We start from the raw sequence: 21,053 nt of genomic DNA, 5'->3' as shown, positions 1-21,053 counted from the left end.
AGTAGTCTAGGTTTATGTTCAGTTTGAATATGGGCTGACAACAAAAACATATCAATCCTTGAGTAAGTTTTGTGCCTACTCGAATAATATGAAAATGCCTTCTCTCTTGGGTGTTGCCTCTTCCATATATCCATAAGTTTCATTTGCTGCATTGATTAACCATAAATTTGGCTACTTTATTCTTTTTACTTGTCTTTTGTCCAGTTTTATCTAACATTGGGTCCAAATTAAGGATAAAATCCCCTCCTATCAATATATTTCCTTGTGTGTCTGCAATCTTCAAAAAAATATCATGCATAAACTTTTGATCCTCTTCGTTAGGTGCGTATATATTGAGCAAATTCCAAAATTCTGAGTATATCTGACCCTTTATCATTGCATACCTCCCTGCTGGATCTATTATTTCCTCCTCTATTTTGATGGGTACATTTTTGTTAACTAGTATGGCTACACCTCTAGCTTTTGAATTACAGGATGCTGCCATTAAGTGTCCTACCCATTCTCTCTTTAATTTGTTAAGTTCTGCTGCAGTTAGATGCGTTTCCTGCACAAATGCTGTATCTATTTTTTCCTTCTTCAATAAATTTAATAGCCTCTTCCTTTTAATTTGGTTATGTATTCCATTAATGTTTATAGTCATATAGTTCAACATGGCCATCTTATATCTTTCATACATCTCTTTTCCTCTTCTTTGCCACCTCCATCCTCCTTTTCCCCATTTTCATCTCTTAGTTTTTTCTTATTACACTTAATATACAACAACACACTTAAGACATAAAGTACCCCTGTAGTTCCCACATCCACTAATACCTTAACCCCAAAAGTTCCCCCCCTTCTCTGAGTTGCTCCATACCCCTGGTTGGGCAACCACAACTCCCCTTTTCATTTGGGTTGTGATCTTGTTCGCAGCCTCAACTGATTTTGCAGTGACGGTTATTCCCCATCCACCCAGCCCTCTCCCGAAAACACTTTTTTTTAACACGTATAACAAAACTCTCTCTTCTTTTTTTTCCCCTTACTCCCTTCCTTCCCTTCTCTTTTCCCTCTTTAGTTGTTTACATATACATTGTTTTTACATCTTTATATATACTTCATTCTTGTTACATCTCTTCATTTCTTCTCCTGTCCTACAAACGTTCTGCAAATTCTTGCACTTTCTCTGGATCCGAGAACAGTCTGTTTTGCTCCCCAGGTATAAATATTTTAAGCATGGCTGGATGTCTTAATATAAATTTGTAACCTTTTTTCCATAAAGTTGATCTTGCTTTATTAAATTCCTCCCTCCTCTTTAAGAGTTGAAAACTTTATGTCTGGGTAAAAAAATATTTTTTGACCCTTGTATTCCAATGGTTTATTATATTCTCTAATTTTATTCCTTGCCCGTTCCCACCAGTGTCCTGGCGATAAATATATTGGGATGTGGAACAGAGCTGAAGGCAAAATACCTTTGCAGGGACATGCAATTTGCACTGTGTCAATATTACCGCCTCTTCTGGACACCATTACTTATTTTACTTTAAGAAATTGCGATTGCTTCCACAGGTTTGGGTATTGATATCTCCTTCTGTATGGTTTCTCTTGTCGTATATTTCAAAAATTTTACTAAGATGGATCATGGTTTTTGATGTGCCTGTGGTTTCTGAGATAATGCTCTGTGTGCCCTTTCTATTTCCATTCTTCCTGCATTTCTGTCATTTCCAGGACTTTCGGTATCTATCCTTTTATAAATTTCTTCATGTCTGTACTTTGTTCACCCTCTTTCAGGCCCACTTTTTTAATCTTGTTTTACCTACTATAGTTTTCCAACATATCAATTTTCTGAGATAACAACTCTTGTGTCTCATCAATTTTTTTGTCACTTTCTTCCAATTTTTCTCTTAAGTCATTCACTTCCATTTCTACAGCCGTTTCCCGCTCTTCCACATTCTCTACTCTTTTCCCTATTTCTGTCATTACCAGTTCTAACCTTTGCATTTTATTTTCTGTTCTTTTCATTTTCCTTTTAATTGCATTAAACTCTAATGACAACCATTCTTTTAGTGACCTCATTTGTTCTTCAAAAAAGACTTTATCTATATTCTGTTCATCAGTTTTACCTGTTATTTCTTTTTGTCCATTAGTTTTACCTATTATTTCTCTTTGTCCATTAGTTTTACCTTCTATTTCTCTATGGAGATCTTGGTCGTGTTCTTCCTCTTCTTCTGTGTCTGTATCTGTGTTGGCGTCTTCTTCTTCTCTTCTTTGTGTCTGTGTCTCTTCTGTTTTTCCTGATGAGCTGCTTGTATCTGTTTGTCGGGCCTCTTTTTGCTGTTCCTCCCCTCTTGGGCTGCTCGTCTGTTGTGCTTCTTGACGTTGGTCTTCTTGTCGATCTTCCCTCCGACTGTCTTCCACGTCTGTTTTGTTGCATCCTGCTTTCTTCCTTATCCTCCAGCTGAGAGCCCTGGTGTCGGCCGTCTCTCAGCTGGTCGGTCTGTGACAGCCCGCTCCTCTGCTGAGCCCCCCTCCCACCAGTGTCCTGGCGATAAATATATTGGGATGTGGAACAGAGCTGAAGGCAAAATACCTTTGCAGGGACATGCAATTTGCACTGTGTCAATATTACCGCCTCTTCTGGACACCATTACTTATTTTACTTTAAGAAATTGCGATTGCTTCCACAGGTTTGGGTATTGATATCTCCTTCTGTATGGTTGGGCATCACTAAGCTGTGGCAGAAATACACAAGTTGCCAGGGAAGTTACAGTGGCAGTCAGAGATTTCTCAAATATTGTAGAATCCAAAGCAGGTTTTATTGTCATGAACTTGCCAAGAAATTTGTTTTATCAATATAGGTGCAAAATTGCTGTGAATATTAGTTCTGTAAATACAATAATTAAAAAATATATAATTAGTACGAAAAGAGAAAACACTTTATAGGTTCGTTGTCTGTTCAGAAATCTGACGGTGGAGGGGAAGAAGCTGTTTTTGTAAAGATTGGGTGTGCTTTTCCAGGCTCCTGTACCACCTTCCTTCTGGTAACAGTGAGAAATGGGCATGGCCTGGGTGGTGAGGGTATTTGATGATAGAAGCTGCTTTCTTGAGGCACCACCTCTTAGCCATGTCCTAAATGGAGTGAAGACCCTATGCCCATGATGGCTCTGGCTGTTTTTACAATCCTCTGTAGTCTTTTCCTCTCCTGTTTGTTTTCATCTTCATACCAGACAGTGATGCAACCAGTCAGAATGCTCTCCACCTGTTGAAATTTGCGAGCATCTTTGGTGACATACAAATCTCCTAACCATATATGGCTCCTGGCAAGCCTTCCTCATGATTGCTCACAATCTGGGGCATGATGGCCCCAGAGTAGATCTTAAGAGATGTAGACACCAAGGAATTTTACCCTCTCTATTGCTGATCCCTCAATGAGAACTGGTTGGTGTTCTCCTGATTTCCACTTCCTGAAGTCCACAATCAATTCCTTGGTTTTGCTCATACTGAGTGCAAGGTTGTTGTTGTGACACCATTCACCTGGCAGATCTATCTCACTCCTGTATGCTTTCTCATGACTGACTGGTTCTGCTGACAGCCTTGGTGTCATGGCAAATTTGTAGATGCCATTTGAATTGTGCTGAGCCCCACAGTCATGTGTGTACAGAGAGTAGAACAGTGGACTCAGCATGCATTCTTGAGGTGCACCTCTGTTAATTGTCAATGAGGAGGAGATATTGTTGCCGATTCACACTGAAGTCAAGGATCCAGTTGCAGAGGGAGGTGCAGAGGCCAAGCTTTTGAAGCTTGCTGACCAGTACTGAGAGGATGATGGTGTTGAAAGATGAGCTGGAATTGATGAAAAGCAGCCTGATGTAGGCGTTGCTGTTGCCCAGGTGATCCAGGGCTGAGTGGAGAGCCAGGGAGATTGTATCTGCTGTGAGTGATTGTGGAGTCCCCATCTGCAACAGTGAGAGATTGAGAATGTTCAGGGCTGTTAATGGCGAAGAAAAGCGAATATTGTAAACTTGAACAGAAATATAATTTAAAAAAAACGGAGAGAATGAGCAAAGGACAAATGTCACAGTAAGAGGAAGTAACCGATCATTTTGTCATCTTCCCAAAAGTCATTGCAATATCTGTCACTCTCACTTCATTTCCTCTGCTTCAATTACGAACTCGCTTTCCTCTGCTTTCACTATTTTCTTGTGATCAAGGTAATTATTCCACTAGATTTCATTCAGTTAATTTCTCATTTGTAACTCTGATACTTTTGTTTTTACTTTTAAATTTAAATTTAGACATACAACGAGTTGACAGGCCATTTCGCCCCACAAGCCTGTGCTGCTCAATTATTCCTGAGTGACTTGCCCCCCGGTGGGAGGAAAGCAGAGCACCTGGGGAAAACCTATACAGACATGGGGAGAACGTACAAACTCTTTACAGGATTTGAACCCCAGTTCCAATCGCTACCATCGCTAACCGTGCTGCCCGAGCAGAAGATGCAAATCTCCTCTGATAAATTGACTCAGAAAAATACCCAAAGGATTTCATAGATAACTGTTGGAGAAGATTAATTAGGAAGATATTCCAAGTGTTGAGCTGCAGTGATAGATTGCTGCATGTGTTTTATATCTGATGCAGAGCTGCTCCTTTAGTGATACTGTTTCCCTCTGATTTTACAGTCTTCAGCTCTCTGGACATGTCAAGATCGGTTTCTGTTACAGCAGCCGGCCAGTGTCGATTGGCACCTCTAATTCAGGTTATTCTTGACAGCAGTCACCTCTATGATTACACAGTTAAACTTCTCTTCAAGTTACATTCCTGTGAGTATGAATGCACTATTGACTTCAAAAGGCAACCAGTGCCATGAATGTTTCATGTAAAGCACTGCTGCACGTAGACTGTGGTTCAATGTCATTTGATTGGTATTCATCACTTGTTCTTGATATCTGGTCTTTAGTGCTGTGATGCTTACAAAGGTGGCTGATGAGATCAAACTGGGGTTGAAAGTTCCTTTCACACCAACGAAATGTGATTAGTGAGTAAGCTATTCCTTGCTGTTCGGGGCCGTGTGGTTTGTGAGCAGTTCAGCAGCATGACATAAGTGGAAGTAGATTTCTGTCACTAATTCAACTTTGTGGCCACTGAAATCTGAGTAAAACTGAGACCATGGGGAATTTGGCAAAGATCCCCACAGGCTGGAGTTGAAGGAGCATGGTTGCAACTAATGCAGATCAATCATCTTTCGTCAAGAACAGAATTTCCTCTGGGAAATGGCCTTGGTCTAATTCTTGTCACCGGTTTTGGTGTTTCCACCTGTTATAAGGTCAGAACTGGGGATCTTGGTTATGATTGCAGTTTTTATTAGCTTCAGATTAATGAACCTCCAGACAGCTAGTCCAGGACAGTAGAGAGATTGAGCTGAAGAGTGGCCTGCAGCATATGACATAGTCAACAAAGGAGAGCCTGACACTCTCCTTAGATATTCGACCTGAGCTACCTAATGGTCACCAGTGTCCTGAAATTCAGCTTGGTTAGCTCACCTTGAAATTCAGGCTTGGTATTTTGTATTTAAGCGACTTCAAGTACTTTCCATCAAGTGATGAAATACCCTATATTTATTGGATGAATGCAGCTCCTTACGCTTAACACCACTTAGGGCAAAGCACCCCACTTGGTTGGTACTCAGTCCACCACTCTAAACTTTCAGAGATAATCAAGGAGATTCAATGAATTTACTTTGGTCCATCTTCCTATTTTAAAGTGTTTTTTCCCCCCTCTGGCTGTTGACAGGGCCTCTGGGATTCCCAAAAATCTCTTTCCGAGGAGAATTGCTGGGTAAAGTCATGAATGATGTACATCTTTTCAAATGGGTCTTCAAGTAATTGGTTGAACTGCTGAATTTTTGCGTTTGCTGCCCCCAGTTGTATGACGTGAAGCAGGGTTGCGAATCTGCAAGTTTGCCTATCTGCAGCAGAAGGACATTTTAAAAAAGAAACTGATGATTTACTATCATTTATGCGCTTTTCAAAATAATGCAATGATCGCATTAGCTAAGGGCACTTGGATCTGTGAGGAGCCCAATTGAGCTCTTTTGGGTCTGCAGTGGAGAGTCTGGACTGGTAACGGGGCAGAGGGTGGAAGGCAAGTGACAATGAGATTTTTGATCAGCCATTTTCTGACTAAAATGAATGCTGTAAATCAAGTTTTGAACAAAATTTCTGACATTTACCATCAGTTTATCCAAATCTGAAATGAGAAAGTTTTGAATCTCATGTAACTAAATCCAAAGGCTTGAGAGCCACCTATATACACTGTGGTGTAAAGATATAACTAGATAGCATTTTGTGCCCTTGGCAATACTGTATAGTCGGGGAAATTTGTTGTTGGGAATTTGGCATTGCTTAATAAAATTAGATTATAGCTGAGGATATCAATAGGAAGCTATCAATTTCAAATTTCTTCACAAGTTCCTGAAATAAAAGAGTACTCCTAAAGGACCCATAACACCAGACAAAAATATTTTTCAAAAGGTTTGCTTCCTGAAAAAAAAAGTGGAATTATGATAGAAAACTTCAAGCTGAACACAATGATAATTTCAGTTGTACTGTATCATGTAGGAATTTGGAAAAACATTAAATGAACTTTTGTTGAATTTTGCATGTTTAATTGCATATGATGTCGATACGTTGTGTTAGTTCAACTGATCTAAAAGTGTTTTGCCGCTGATTCTCAGTTGTGCTCAGCATCTGATGCCTCCCGTGTCAGTGTCAAGAAGCCCAAGTGCAAATGCAGAAAATGAATTTTCAATGACAGGTTGCACTTTATAGTTTTGTATGCTTGAAGTAAATCACAAAAATAGGTTGTATCTAAAAAAAAGTACATCATAGGAAAAATTTAAGGAGATTTTCATAATCCTAAAATACACTCAAAAATGTTCAGGAAGCAAAATCTTCATTGTCCAGTGTAATTGAAGAGAGAGAAGTAACTCATATATCAGTCTGTTTATGCAATAAACATAACCCCATTAAGGTGAGAGTACAAATCTGGAAAAAAAAATCCAAGCTTCTACTTTAGCAGTTATGTTTTGGGAAGCAAATTGTTCTGATGTTGTGAAGTGAGACTCCAGTAGACTTGTTCTGGTTCTGAAACTTGCAAATAAAGTCTCATTGGGAAATGGTTGGACCATACTGCATCATCTCACCTTCAACAACAGTCACGAATAGCCAAAACAGTGAATGCTGGCCATAAACATTTAAAATGTTATGCATTCTAAACTATTAATGGTGTATTCAGCCTTCTGGGTTGAATGCTTTATTGTAATAGAGTTTTAAAATGTTTTTTTTCTGCAGGTCTGCCAGCTGACACATTACAAGGCCATAGAGATCGGTTTCACGAACAGTTTAAGAAGTAAGTAGCACTTGGCTGACTTTTTCCTGTTGATCCTCTACCAACCCCCAAGGCAACAACATTATGAAACCAATGTTGTTTCCTTGATAAAGCACATCTTTGAAAATTGCTTAATTTTTGCTTTATTGTATAGCTGGATCCTGTAATGGATCTTAGATAATTTTACCAAATATTTCTGTATTTGTATATTGTTTATGGCAAAATATTACAAGATATTTACATGTGCTGTAAAATTTAAGTGAAATAAAGAGGTGAAATTAAGTAGTGTATTTCATAATCAGTGTTTTGAAATGTAATCATGATTGAAATGAAGGAAGGAAGTAGCTAAAAAGTAAGACATTTCAACAAGGCTGCTTGTGACGGAGAGGGGGAAGGGATGGAAAGGGGCAAGGATGGAGTGAGGATGGGGACGGAGAGGGGAGGGGATGGAGAGGGGGAGGCGATGGAGTGAGGGTTGGGATAGAGATGGGGGTGGAGTGAGGGTGGTAATGGAGTGGGGAAGGGATGGAGTGAGGATGGGGATGGAGGGGGGATGGAGTGAGGGTGGGAATGGGGATTGGATGGGATTGGAGAGGGAAGGGATGGAGTGAGGGTGGGAATCGATGGAATGAGGGTGGGAATAGAGATGGGGAAATGGTGGATTGAGGGTGGGGATGGAGAAGGGGGAAGGAATGGAAATGGAGACAGAGAAAGGATGGAGTGAGGATGGGGATGGAGGGGGGGTATGGAGGGTGGAGTGAGGGTGGGGATGGAGAGGGGGAAGCAGGACCGTGCCAGACTATTTTGCGCACTAGGCAAGGCCAAATACGCGCATCTTCCAAAAAAAATTGCCAACTTTAATTTTCAAAAACGAATGTTTTGTAGAAAAAAATGAACTTGAAACTGCTAAATTTATTTTCAATTGCAAGAATAAGTTGTGCGTCAATCTTTGATTATCTTCTCAAAAACAAAAGACAATATTTTGGTGCACAAATCATTTTGAACTAAAGGGCACTCAGTGGAATGCATCCTCCTGTCAAGGGCAACGCAACATTCAAACCTTTTATTTCACACCCCTTTAAGTCCGTCTACCTACCAGCGTCCATTTTTTCCCACAAGAATGATGCAGGGTGAAAATGCCCCTTTGGCCCATCAACTTTCCCACAACCATTTTTACAAATCGATGCTATTCCCTTTTTTTATTTTCCCACATTTCCACAGTTTCCCCCCACATTCTACAATAATCTACATCAGGTTGAGAGGACATTGAAACCTCCAGAGGAAGCTCACGTGGTCACAGGGGGAAATGTGCAAAGTGGACACAGACAGGGCCAGGGTTCAGGGCAGAAGCCAGAGGGCTGGAGTGGTGAGGTGGTCGCTCTATTAATTGCCCCCCTGTGAGACAGCATCAACTCGAGCAATTAATCAAGCTGACTGCATGTCGCTTTAAGAACTGCCTGGAAGGAGATTACACACAAAGATTGTGAGAACTTGCCATACATTAATAGAGAACCTTGAGCAAAATGTAACAATATAACTTCAGCCTGGCTTTACGCATGGATTTTGAAGAATGTTTTTCTGTGAATCTACCTTTTGAAGCTCTCATGTTTTATGAAACTTTGACCACTAGGATAAACAAAATCATTAATATAATGAGAAAAATGGCATGGAGTAATTGCTGAGCTGATTTCTTTTAAGAATTTCTATATTTTTATTTCTCATTTAAGAATATTAATGGTTATTTTGTTACGAGAAACCAGCAAATACATGTCCTGTGCTATCCTTAATGAGGTCTCAAATCTGCTTGGTTCCTCTTCTCGAGAATAATGATCCTCTAAAAAGGGGCTAAAAAGACTTTCTAGATGAAGTGTTAATAAATTGCTAAAACCAATGTTAGAATTATTGGAACAATAAATATAAATATCTCACTTATTCACACACACACACACACACACACACACACACACACACACACACACACACACACACACACACACACACACACACACACACACACACACACACACACACACACACACACAAGGGGATGGTGTAGGCCAAGGGGAGGGTTTGGAGTCAGGCTTCAGAAGTGCCTGGCTCCGGTGACCGGAGCTCCCAACTCCTGACTCCAAAGGCCAAACCTTCTCCACGTCACTTGGCCTACAGACGCACACCGGTCAGAAGACTCAGAACCTTACACTTGGCCTACCTAAACTATGGGGTACAATTTGCTCTTTTCAACAGCACCTCTCTCAGATCTGTGCCCCAGACAGCTGCCAAGTTGGTCTGATGGTAGCGCTGGCCCTGGGAGGGGTGGGGGGAAATGGGTTGCATTGAGGGGGAAGGGATGGAGAGAGAGTGGGGAAGGAGAGGGGAAAGGGATGGAGTGAGAGTGGGGGTGGAGAGGGAGAAGGGTTGCAGTGAGGGTGGGAACGAAGGGGGTAAGGGATGGAGGGGATGGAGTGAGGGTGGGGACAGAGAGGGGGAATGGGTAGAGTGAGGATGGGAACAGAGAGGGGGTGAGGTGGAGAGGAGGAAGGGATGGAGTGAGGGTGGAGATGGAGAGGAGAAAGGGATGGAGTGAGGATGGAGAGGGAGAAGGGATGCAGTGAGGGTGGGGGACGAAGAGGGTAAGGGATGGAGTGAAGGTGGGGATGGTGGGGGAGAGGGTGGGGAGGGGATGAAGTGAGGGTGGGGACAGAGGGGAAGGGTTGCAGTGTGGGTGGGGATGGAGTGGAAGGGATGTAGTGACGGTGGCGATAGAGATGGGGAGGGGATGGAGTGAGGGTGGGGATTGAGAGGGGAGGGGATGGAATGAGGGTGGGGATGTCTGTAAAATCATATGCAGTTGGTGATAAGCACCCAGGGTGATAAGCAGAGCGATGGGTATTTATTTGTTGGAGCAGAAGTGGGATGGAGTGTTGGATAAGTGGAGTGATTTTGTTTTTTTTAAAAAACTTTAAAGATTGTATCACATGAATAAAACAAAAAAATTACATTTAAATAAAAATAAAAATAAAGTAATTATTACAACACAGCATTAATGACCTAACTTAAATCAGTCTAACCCCCCCATATATACAGCCACTAAAAAAAATCTATGTATATAAACCCCCCCTCCCCCCCCAAAATAAAGAGTGAATAATTAATAAAGTTAATAATATTATATAATTAAAAAAAACACTCACAAACAAAAAAAAATAACAGGTAAAAATACTAATAAAAAAAAGTTATCAAATCTAAAATTTCTCACATAAAACATATTTAAGTCAAACTTAATTGCATGTACTTAACAAATGGAGTCCACTTCAGCTTATAAAAAGACATCTTATCTTGAATTGAAAAAGATACCTTTTCCATAATTAAACAAGACTTCATCTCTAAATACCACCTATCTAAGGTTAATATATTTCTGTCTTTCCAAGTAAACGCTATACATTTCTTGGCCACTGCTAAGGCTAAATAGATAAAAGAAATCTGATAATCATTTAAGCCTAAATCAATTAATGATTGCATATTCCCTAATAAAAAAATATCAGGATCTAATACAACATAGATATTATATAAACTATTAAATATAGATTGAATACCTTTCCGAGTGATTTTGTATTGACTTATTCCTTGAATTATGTATTTTAATGTCTCTGAAATGTCTCTGGTTATCAATTACCAGAAAATTATTGATTCCTAAAATAACTGCATACATGTCTTCCAGTAACTAATATGTTTTCTCTAGAATGTTACAAATGGTAATTCTTGTTGAATGATTAACTTTCTGTTAGTTTCTGCATTTGTTGATTCATTTGTCAATGATGTGATCCATAAGCCCAAGAAAAAAAAATTCTGTGTTCACCAGAATCAGGTTTATTATCAAGAACATGTGTCACGTAATTTGTTGTTTTGGGACAGCAATATTGTACAAAATTGCTATAAATTACAATTCCATAAATACAAGATTAAAAAAATATATAATTAGTGCAAAAAATGGAAAGAAGATGAGGTTGTGTCTATAAGATTCATTGTCCATTAAGAATTCTGATGGCAAAGGGGAAGACACTGTTTTTGTAACAATGGCATGACGTTCTGCCTGTTCTCACTATCTCCATGGATTTCATGGCAGTCAGTGTAGCGAGAGGTTATAATTTTCCCTTTCAAGTGTGCTTGACAATTCTATTGTTTTTTTTTTAAACACAGACTGAAGGAATTATTTTATAGATCCAGCAACTTGCAGTATTTCAAGCGACTGATCCAGATTCCACAACTTCCAGAAGTAAGCTCCTTTTGAAAATTAAAATAGCATCGATGCACCATTTGTGGAAAAGGCCAGCGTTTAAATTGCTGAAGCTAATAATGCTAAACACAGCTGACATTTTCATTTGGCATCTGTCATCTGTTCAAAACCTATCAGGGTTGTAGGTCAGTCAGGTATAATTGGGTGGCACGGGCTTGTGGGCCGAAATGACCTGTAGCGTGCTGTATGTCTAAATTTAAAATTTGAAGATGGGTTTCAAATTCAATGTCTTGTACTAGTCCAAAATAAAAGGAACATTGAGAATCGTGGAATTAAGAAGACAATTAAGGATAATGCACATTGAAATGTAAACTTATTGCCTGTTGCAGTGGTGTGCTAGGATTCTCCCATGTTGATTACAGAGAATACTGTTGTGCATGCACCTAGAGGGAAGTGACAGGGAGCAGTTACCAAAAAAGTGGCCACATTACAGAGCAGGAATGTGCTGTAAGGTAACAATGTTCCTTTTAGCCATTTGAGAATAAGCAGAGCACTTAGGAATTCAACCCAGCTCCACTGTTTCCAATTCACAGATTGGAGAGGGTTGGGGCAGTAGATTGTATAATATTTATCAAGTCTGCTGATCTCATAAAGTTCAGGTGAAGTTAGTGTGGCAGAGAGAGCACTTGTTTCTTCCACATTATGTCAACAAAAGAAATATTCTGCCAAACATGCAGAATTACATTAACAAATCTGTGCATGTGCATTACACTGGGCTCCTGTGATCCCATGATGAACAGACACAGGCCATCACAAATGCTGCTTCCTTTTGAGTGGTTATGGGTCAGGAATTCCTTCGTGCCATGGAGGATGTTGCACATTTTTAATGAGGCTTTGGGAAGATGAGCAAAAGCAGAACTTTCTCAAGGCTGCACTGTCCAAATCCTGACCCGTTTCCCCATTCAATCCAAGAATGCAAAGATTTTAAATTCACCCCTTAGTGTTCTTAAAGTAGTGGCATTACACATGATTGTGGAAAAATGCATGAGTTTTGGGCATTTTATTGATTTTATCTCACTTTGGAGACAATTATGAATGCTTTCTTTAGAAATAAGAAATCCTCTGGCTCTAGATTGTATTTTATCAATATTGTTCAGGAAATGGAGATGTTTTATCTTCAATTTTGCCAACACTATGTAACAGTTACACGATCAGAGCAGATGTGCACTTTTCCTGAATGGTTTTCTTTTAAGCATCTTTATTAATTGTTGTTTTTTCCATGTGTAAGATTTCAATTTTTAAGTAAAAAGCCAGTCTGTTTGTCATAGCTGCTGCCACATAAATGGCTTCTTCCGGCTCTTGCATCATCCTGGCAGAACTGAGCTTTCATCATCACTGGAACTGACTACATAAAAGCACTTTTAGTGTTCATTCACTGTACAAGGAACATCGCTTCATGTGGCCACGAGCTTCTCAAGGCAATTCAGGGTTCTGGACCCCAATAGCTCAATCTACAATCATTGAAAATTATTACTTGCATTTTCCATTTCTATTTTGTTATTGTTGAATATTTTTTAGTTTAGATTTCTCTAAATTTCCTTTTTTTTCCAAAAACTAAAGATGTGGACTGATACTTGCTGAGGTGAGTATTATAAAATCCCCATTATCCGGCACCTATGGGGAGCACAGATGTCAGAAATGTGAATTTCCCAGTTGATTAGATTCATACTTCCAATGCCTAACTAATACTCCTGCATTAAGAATATACTGTTTAAAAGAAAAAAGGCAGTGCAAAATGTGAATTAGTTAAAAAAATATCAGTACAGGTATGTGCTGCTTACATCCGTTCGGGCAACACCTTACCAAATATACGTTCGTGGACCCATACTTATTCCATTACCACGAGCAAGTCCACAGGAATTGAGAAAAAAACAATCGCTAGCTATAGGAAATTGTATGCTCTATACTCAAACTGATCTGACTGCCCCGGTCTCTCCCACAGCCGTGTGTTCTCCCCACAGCCATGTATCAGTCCCCACACTGATCCCACTGCCCCGTTCTCCTCCCCACAGCTGTGTCAGTCCCCACACTGATCCCACTGCCCTGCAGTCTCCCCATAGCCCTGTATTAGTCCCCACACTGATCCCACTGCCCCACTCTCTCCCCACAGCCCCATGCTGATCCCACTGCCTGCTCTCTCCCCCAGCCCTGTGTTGGCCCACAGACTGATCCTTCTGCCCTGCTCTCTCTCCACAGCACGATGTCAGTCCCCACACTTATCCTACTGAGCCTCGTGTCATTTCCCATTCTGATCCCTATTTTTAAATAAAAAGCTTACAGGTACACTACACTATCCCATAAAGATTTTCTAAATATAGATATAGTATGGTGTTTGCACGACGTCCACATCGCATGATGCCCAATTTTACAGAACGTATCGTGGACGCTTTTAATTATATAAAGTTCACTTTAATCAGATAATTCCTGTAATTTACAACATTTAAATTTGAATCCCGGTCCCTGGCACTGTAACAGTGTTGTGTTAACCATGCCGCCATCATAATTAACACCCCTCTGCTCATGTTGACAACCTGATACATCTCCATGCATGTATCCCGGTCAGATCCTCGACACAGTCTGACTCACCTCCACACCATTGTGTCCCGGTCAGATCCTCAACATAATCTGACTTACCCCCACGCCATTGTGTCCTGGTCAGATCCTCGACACAATCTGACTCACCTCCACGCCATTGTGTCCTGGTCAGGCCCTTGATGTACCTTCCTTTAAATTCAAACCCTTTTTGTGAGGTCTGTAACAGCCTTGCACTACTCCAACTGTTCTGTCGTTATAATTAACCCGCCCTCTTGCAAGCCTTAATAATATACCAATAAAGATAAAGACTCTTACCAGGCAGGGATAAGGATACACTTTGGGAATAGTCATCCCATCGGCGAATCGGCTCTTCATCCTGGGCGCCGACATTTTATTCAAACACAACTTTACTTAAAGGACACTTCGCTGGCTGAATCTTTGCTCCCAAGGGGTTGTGTGGTGCTTCGGAGAACATTTACAATTTTAAACTTTTATTTGAAACTTTATTTATATATATATCTTGCAATTTATTTATTTTTTCTTCTTTTTTCCCTGTTGTTTGAGTTTCCAGTTGATTGAGTGTCGGTTAAAGGGGAATTTACTCTATTTCTTTGGTCTGAGACCAGAACATGTCAACAAGGAATCTTAGCAAGAACACTGTTGCCATCTTCAGCGACGGGGTCATTTGATAGCAATCAGAAGGATCAATATTCCACCAACTGGGCCAAGCTGCCTGCCTGAGACTATATTTTTGAAGGGTTGATCTTTGGGTCTCATAGATCCGCACTTTTTTTCATGTGGCTGATGGAGGACAAATCCAATTTAAGATTAGTTGAATGATCAATTAATCTTAAATAAAAGGATTGTGCCTCAGGATTGTCACTTTTGAATTTCTCCGCATGTCAGGGTGTTGTGTTCTGTCTAATTTGATCAGGGTTGTCATCATCTGATTCTGCAAGATCATCTCAACCACGTATGCTTCAAATGATTGCATCTGCCATGCCTCATTCCCATCCGATTAAGAGTCTGGAGCAGATGAAAACCAGGAGACTGCCCGTTGCATCAAAGAAGAGCTGATGATTTGCACGGTTGACAGTGCGTAAAGGGAAAAAAATGCAGCCAAATGCTTGACGGTCTCTGGATGAATGGCGTAATCAAGTTTCACGCTACACAATGCTGGTACGAACAGCATCCAGGGACCACCTTGCACTTTCTGTATCTTTACAGAACGTGACGAATCATTCCCATTATGACCATCTGTTATTGGTCCAGTGGCTGATGTGAACTTTTCAAAATGGCAAACGAAGGAGCAAAAAGGGGAAAACTAGCTTATTTTCTTGTTCAAGTTGTTAAGGATGTTGTTTAAATTCTTCTGTACCCTTGAAGTTATGAATGCTAAGTCAGGACTAAACTGAAGTGCACAGAGGGGTAAGGTCGGATTTGTGCCTTGGATTTGTGGCAACTCTCACATCAAAAATGATCTAGATGTATAAAAAAAAAGATACTGGTGATGTGACCCCAGCAAGCAGCTGGTGCTTTTGGGGAAAAATAGGGAGAAATCTGAGAATTGGGCAAAAGAAGCCTTGAAAGAGAATTAAATTTTTAAACTCAAATTTCACCCCACGAATCTGTGCTGGCCAATTTACACCCAATTAACACACCCCCGGTACATTTCCAACGGTGGGAGGAAACCAGAGCCCCTGGGGAAATCCCACGCAGAAACAGGGAGAACGAACGAACTCCTTACAGGCAGTGTGGGATTCGAATGCCCGTCCCGATCGCTGAGGCTGTAAAGGCATTGCGCTAACCGCTACGGCAACGTGCCACCGGTGAGAAATATTAATAAATTTTTACTCCTTCTACCTTTGCTGTCTTTCATCTGCATTTTGCTTTGTTTTCTTATTCTCTCTCACGCTCTGTAAAGAAGCATTGGGGTCCTGTTCCTCTGGCACCTGCTTCAGCAAGGATTATGTTTGAGTTCAAACCTCTGTCAGTAGTTATTCAGAGAAAAGGCACCTACTGGGATGTTCTGCTCTGACTCTTATTAACGGATACTCTTTTTGCAGCACACTGCAGCGTTTAGTCTATTCTAGCGTTAAAAAGCCACTCTCCCTCACTTTGCAGTGAGATGGAAAACCATTGGCTGATTTTGAGCCATCACTCCATTTTGGCATTTTCTTTGACACTACAGCATATGGTTTGCACTGATTGCAATGCATACTGCAAAAGATGAACTTAGCTGTTCAGAAATTCCCTGTTGAGCCTTTCACTAATAGTGATCAATAGTGAGTTCCTGTCAATTCCTGTGAAGTGATTTCTAATGATCTCCCCAGCAGTCATTTATTCCCATTGAAAATGGAAAGCAGGCAATCCTTTTATTTTTGAAGAGCATGGAGTCTGAAGGAGTAACAGGACTGCCGTCCTAATGACAAAAGTCATTAATGGTTTCCCTCTTTTCATTCAATGACGTGCAATTTGAGGATCATGCGAGATATTTTCTTGTTCAAGTTATTAAGGACATTGTTTAAATTCTTCTGTACACTTGAAGTTATGAATGCTAAGTCATTTAAAAGGATTATACTGACTTGCACAGAGAGGTAAGGTCGGAGTAATTGCCTGGCTAGCATGGGAACAGATTCTCCACAACTGTGGAATATTTATAAAGTTGCACCATGCCTTTCGGAATTCATGGATACCAGTTGTAGTCTCATCGTAAGCCTTGCTGTGTTTCTTGAAGTTAGGATCCATTCTCCTGTGATTTGCACTCAGTGAAAAGGATGTAGAATACTTTAACTTTGGGGTTGCACAGATTATTTTCAACCGCAGATGTGAGCATGAAACACTAATTTTTTTGAACAACGAGATGTTCATTCTTGTAGTGCTTGATTTGCGTATGTAATGCCGGAATTGCCTGAAGTAGATTCAGAATGATTAATATTTTTATGTTTCCCTTTTCAGTCTTTCGCAGAACTTTTTCCGCTGATCCTATGTGTTACTTTTGAAACACTGAATCTCCAGTGCTGCCCCACACAGCTCCTCAATCTGGCTTTCTGCTCGTGACTCCTGACCCTGCAATACCATGCCTCTCCTGAGCAGGGTTCCCAGATTGGGCTCTTTTGGAACTAAATGGCAGAAATTTGACGCTTTCTTGAACTGGTTGGCGGCAGAAAGTGCTGAATGGTGGGTTTTTGGCGGATTTAGAAGATTGTTAGGCTCTTTTTGGTTCTGTTGGAGCTTTTACAACTTTATTTTTAATTTTTTAAATCTGCCAACCCTGCTCCTGGGGTTCTTGCACTGTGAAAGGCAGGCCTTGGATACCTTCATGAAAATTAACAGTCTTTTCCTCAGGAGCAAGTATTGCCAGTTAGCCTCCAATTGCAACCTATTTACTGACCCTCATTTTTTACAGGCCATATGTTGATGTGGACATAACCTCTTCCCCCACCACTATCCCGTTGTCTCCTTCTGCTTTATTTTTGGGTGATAACTTTCCCATAAATCGATGAACCAACACTGTGACTCTAAGCTTGAAGTTCCTGTAGCTGACCATTTCGACTCTCCCAAACCTTCCAACTCTCCCAGTTCCAACATTGACAGGTCTTTCCCAGGCCTCATCCGTTGTCAAGGGAAGCCAAACCGAGACTTGCGGAACAACGCATCTTGTTCCACTTGGACAGCCTTAAGCTTAATGGCACGAACATCAATTTCTTTTCTAATTTTAGGTTCACCTTCAATCTTTCTGGTTCCACTGTTTCTATCTCTTTATCTACTCATGTACTTATCTAACTCCTTACCCCTTTCCCAGTGATCTCTCCCTCCACTGACCTGTCCACTTCTCCCATCTTCTCAAGTCAGTTTCATTGTCATATGATTGCACAAATACAACCCGATGAAACAATTTTTCCGGTCCTCGGTGCAAAAATATGCAGACACACAATCAGACCTAATACACATACAGACAAGCAGTGCATATGCAAGGAAAGTATTTCATCAATACAAATAAATATTGTTTCATGAATATGAGATTCTCGGATGGTCAGTGTGAGCAGTTCCTTTGGTCGTTCACCATTCTCTCTGCCTGTAGGAAGAAGCTGTTCCTCAGCCTGGTGGTGCTTTTCCCCAATGGGAGCATTGGGGTCCTGTTCCTCTGTTCCAATGGGAGCAGCTGAAAGATGCTATGTTCATGGTGGAAGGGACCCTTAATGATTTTGCATGCCCTCTTTAGACAACGGTCCCGGTAGATCACATCGATTTAGGTGGGGGGTGGGGGGGGGGAAATCTCCACTGATCCTATCTGCCACTCTTCTGGTCCTGTGGATCGATCTCTGATCCATTTTAATGTAGCAACCGTACCACTCTGTGATGCAGCCAGTCAGAATGGTCTCGATAGTGCTCCTGTAGAAGGTTGACAATGGTGTCTGGTAGCCTTGCCCACTTCCATCATCTTAGGAAGTGTAGACACTGTTGCACCTTCGTGACAAGTGAGGAGATGTTGAGTGTCCACAATAGGTCTTTCTCTTCTTTGGCTTGGCTTCGTGGATGAAGATTTATGGAGGGGTAATGTCCATATCAGCTGCAGGCTTGTTTGTGGCTGACAAGTCCGATGCGGGACAGGCAGACACGGTTGCAGCGGTTGCAAGGAAAAATTGGTTGGTTGGGGTTGGGGTTGGGTGTTGGGTTTTTCCTCCTTTGTCTTTTGTCAGTGAGGTGGGCTCTGCGGTCTTCTTCAAAGGAGGTTGCTGCCCGCCGAACTGTGAGGCGCCAAGATGCACGGTTTGAGGTGAGATCAGCCCACTGGCGGTGGTCAATGTGGCAGGCACCAAGAGATTTCTTTAAGCACTCCTTGTACCTCTTCTTTGGTGCACCTCTGTCTTGGTGGCCAGTGGAGAACTAGCCATGTAACACGATCTTGGGAAGGCGATGGTCCTCCATTCTGGAGACGTGACCTACCCAGCACAGTTGGATCTTCAGCAGTGTGGATTTGATGCTGTTGGCCTCTGCCAGCTCGAGTACTTCGATGTTGGTGATGAAGTCGCTCCAATGAATGTTGAGGATGGAGCGGAGACAACGCTGGTGGAAACGTTCTAGGAGCCGTAGGTGATGCCGGTAGAGGACCCATGATTCGGAGCCGAACAGGAGTGTGGGTATGACAACGGCTCTGTATATGCTAATCTTTGTGAGGTTTTTCAGTTGGTTGTTTATCCAGACTCTTTTGTGTCGTCTTCCAAAGGCGCTATTTGCCTTGGCGAGTCTGTTGTCTATCTTGTTGTTGATCCTTGCATCCGATGAAATGGTGCAGCCGAGATAGGTAAACTGGTTGACTGTTTTGAGTTTTGTGTGCCCGATGGAGATGTGGGGAGGCTGGCGGAGGACCTCAGTTTTCTTCAGGCTGACTTCCAGGCCAAACATTTTGGCAGTTTCCGCAAAACAGGACGTCAAGCGCTGAAGAGCTGGCTCTGAATGGGCAACTAAAGCAGCATCGTCTGCAAAGAGTAGTTCACGGACAAATTGCTCTTGTGTCTTGGTGTGAGCTTGCAGGCGCCTCAGATTGAAGAGACTGCCATCCGTGCGGTACCGGATGTAAACAGCGTCTTCATTGTTGAGGTCTTTCATGGCTTGTTTCAGCATCATGCTGAAGAAGATTGAAAAGAGGGTTGGTGCGAGGACGTGGCCTTGCTTCACGCCATTGTTAATGGAGAAGGGTTCAGAGAGCTCATTGCTGTATCTGACCCGACCTTGTTGATTTTCGTGCAGTTGGATAATCACCATCATCTTCGCCCTGTACAAAAACAAAGGCGAGAAATCAGACTGCTCAAACTACAGGGGAATCACGCTGCTTTCCATTGCAGGCAAAATCTTTGCTAGGATTCTCCTTATTAGAATAATACCTAGTGTCGCCGAAAATGTCCTCTCAGAATCACAGTGCAGCTTTCGTGCAAACAGAGGAACTACTGACATGGTCTTTGCCCTCAGACAGCTCCAAGAAAAGTGCAGAGAACAAAACAAAGGACTCTACATCACCTTTGTTGACCTCACCAAAGCCTTCGACACCATGAGCAGGAAAGGGCTTTGGCAAATACTAGAGCTCCTCGGATGCCCCCCAAAGTTCCTCAACACAATAGGTCACTAGTTAGGTGAACTCCAAGAAACTTGGTGCTCTCTGATACAGAGTTGTTGATGTGTAGTGGAGGGGGGTCGTTCCTGGTCCTCCTGAAGTCCGTGATCCTGTCCACACTGAGACTCAGGTTGTTCCTCTTGCACCGTTTCATGAGCTTTTCCGCCCCTCCTCTTGTGTGACTCATCGCTGTTGCTGATGAGGCCAACGACTGTTGTGTCATCTGCAAACTGGGTGACTCTGTTGGAGCAGGATCTGGTGACGCAGTCGTGGGTCAGTAGTGTGAGCAGGAGTGGGTTGAGCACCCAGCCTAGAGGTGCTGTGCAAAACCCTATCACTCTTGGTCCCCTCACAGCAATTTTCTCCTTCACATACGTTATATCAGCCTTTTTAAAAAAAATTAATCTTGATAAAAGGTCTTCACCTGAAATTTTCATTGACGTTTCTTACCTATGATGCTGCCTGACCCTGTTGAGTTTCTCCAGCAGCTCATTGTTTGCTGAAGGCCTCCAGCATCAGCAGATTTTGTTTCTCTTTCTCTTCCTTTGTCTGCTTCCATCAATCACCCACCTGCCTCAGCCTCCCAACTGGAGCCCTCCTTGTCCCAGCTGGAATTGCGCGTCGTCCTTTGGTATTCCTCTGGGTACTGACAATTTACCAGCGCCTTCTTCTCTCCTCCTTATACTTGCCATCTTTTCTCTTCATCTCAATCCGAAATGCTTCATCCCACAGATGCCGCTGCTGAGTTCCTCC

At 41.8% G+C, this 21,053-nt stretch overlaps 1 protein-coding gene across 6 annotated transcripts in view; it reads left to right on the top strand.

The window, feature by feature from the left end:
* Positions 1-21,053, top strand: part of hip1 (huntingtin interacting protein 1) — a 296,345-nt gene that overhangs the window by 201,329 nt on the left and 73,963 nt on the right. For all 6 annotated transcript variants that reach the window (XM_069911170.1, XM_069911171.1, XM_069911174.1 and 3 more), the window contains 3 exons: positions 4,653-4,793; positions 7,323-7,380; positions 11,554-11,629. In XM_069911170.1, coding sequence (XP_069767271.1) covers positions 4,653-4,793; positions 7,323-7,380; positions 11,554-11,629 — 275 coding nt within the window. The remainder of the gene's footprint in view (positions 1-4,652; positions 4,794-7,322; positions 7,381-11,553; positions 11,630-21,053) is intronic.

The sequence above is a fragment of the Narcine bancroftii genome, chromosome 14 (assembly GCF_036971445.1).
Source record: "Narcine bancroftii isolate sNarBan1 chromosome 14, sNarBan1.hap1, whole genome shotgun sequence".
Taxonomy (NCBI): domain Eukaryota; kingdom Metazoa; phylum Chordata; class Chondrichthyes; order Torpediniformes; family Narcinidae; genus Narcine; species Narcine bancroftii.
This window is presented reverse-complemented; position numbering and strand designations above follow the sequence as displayed.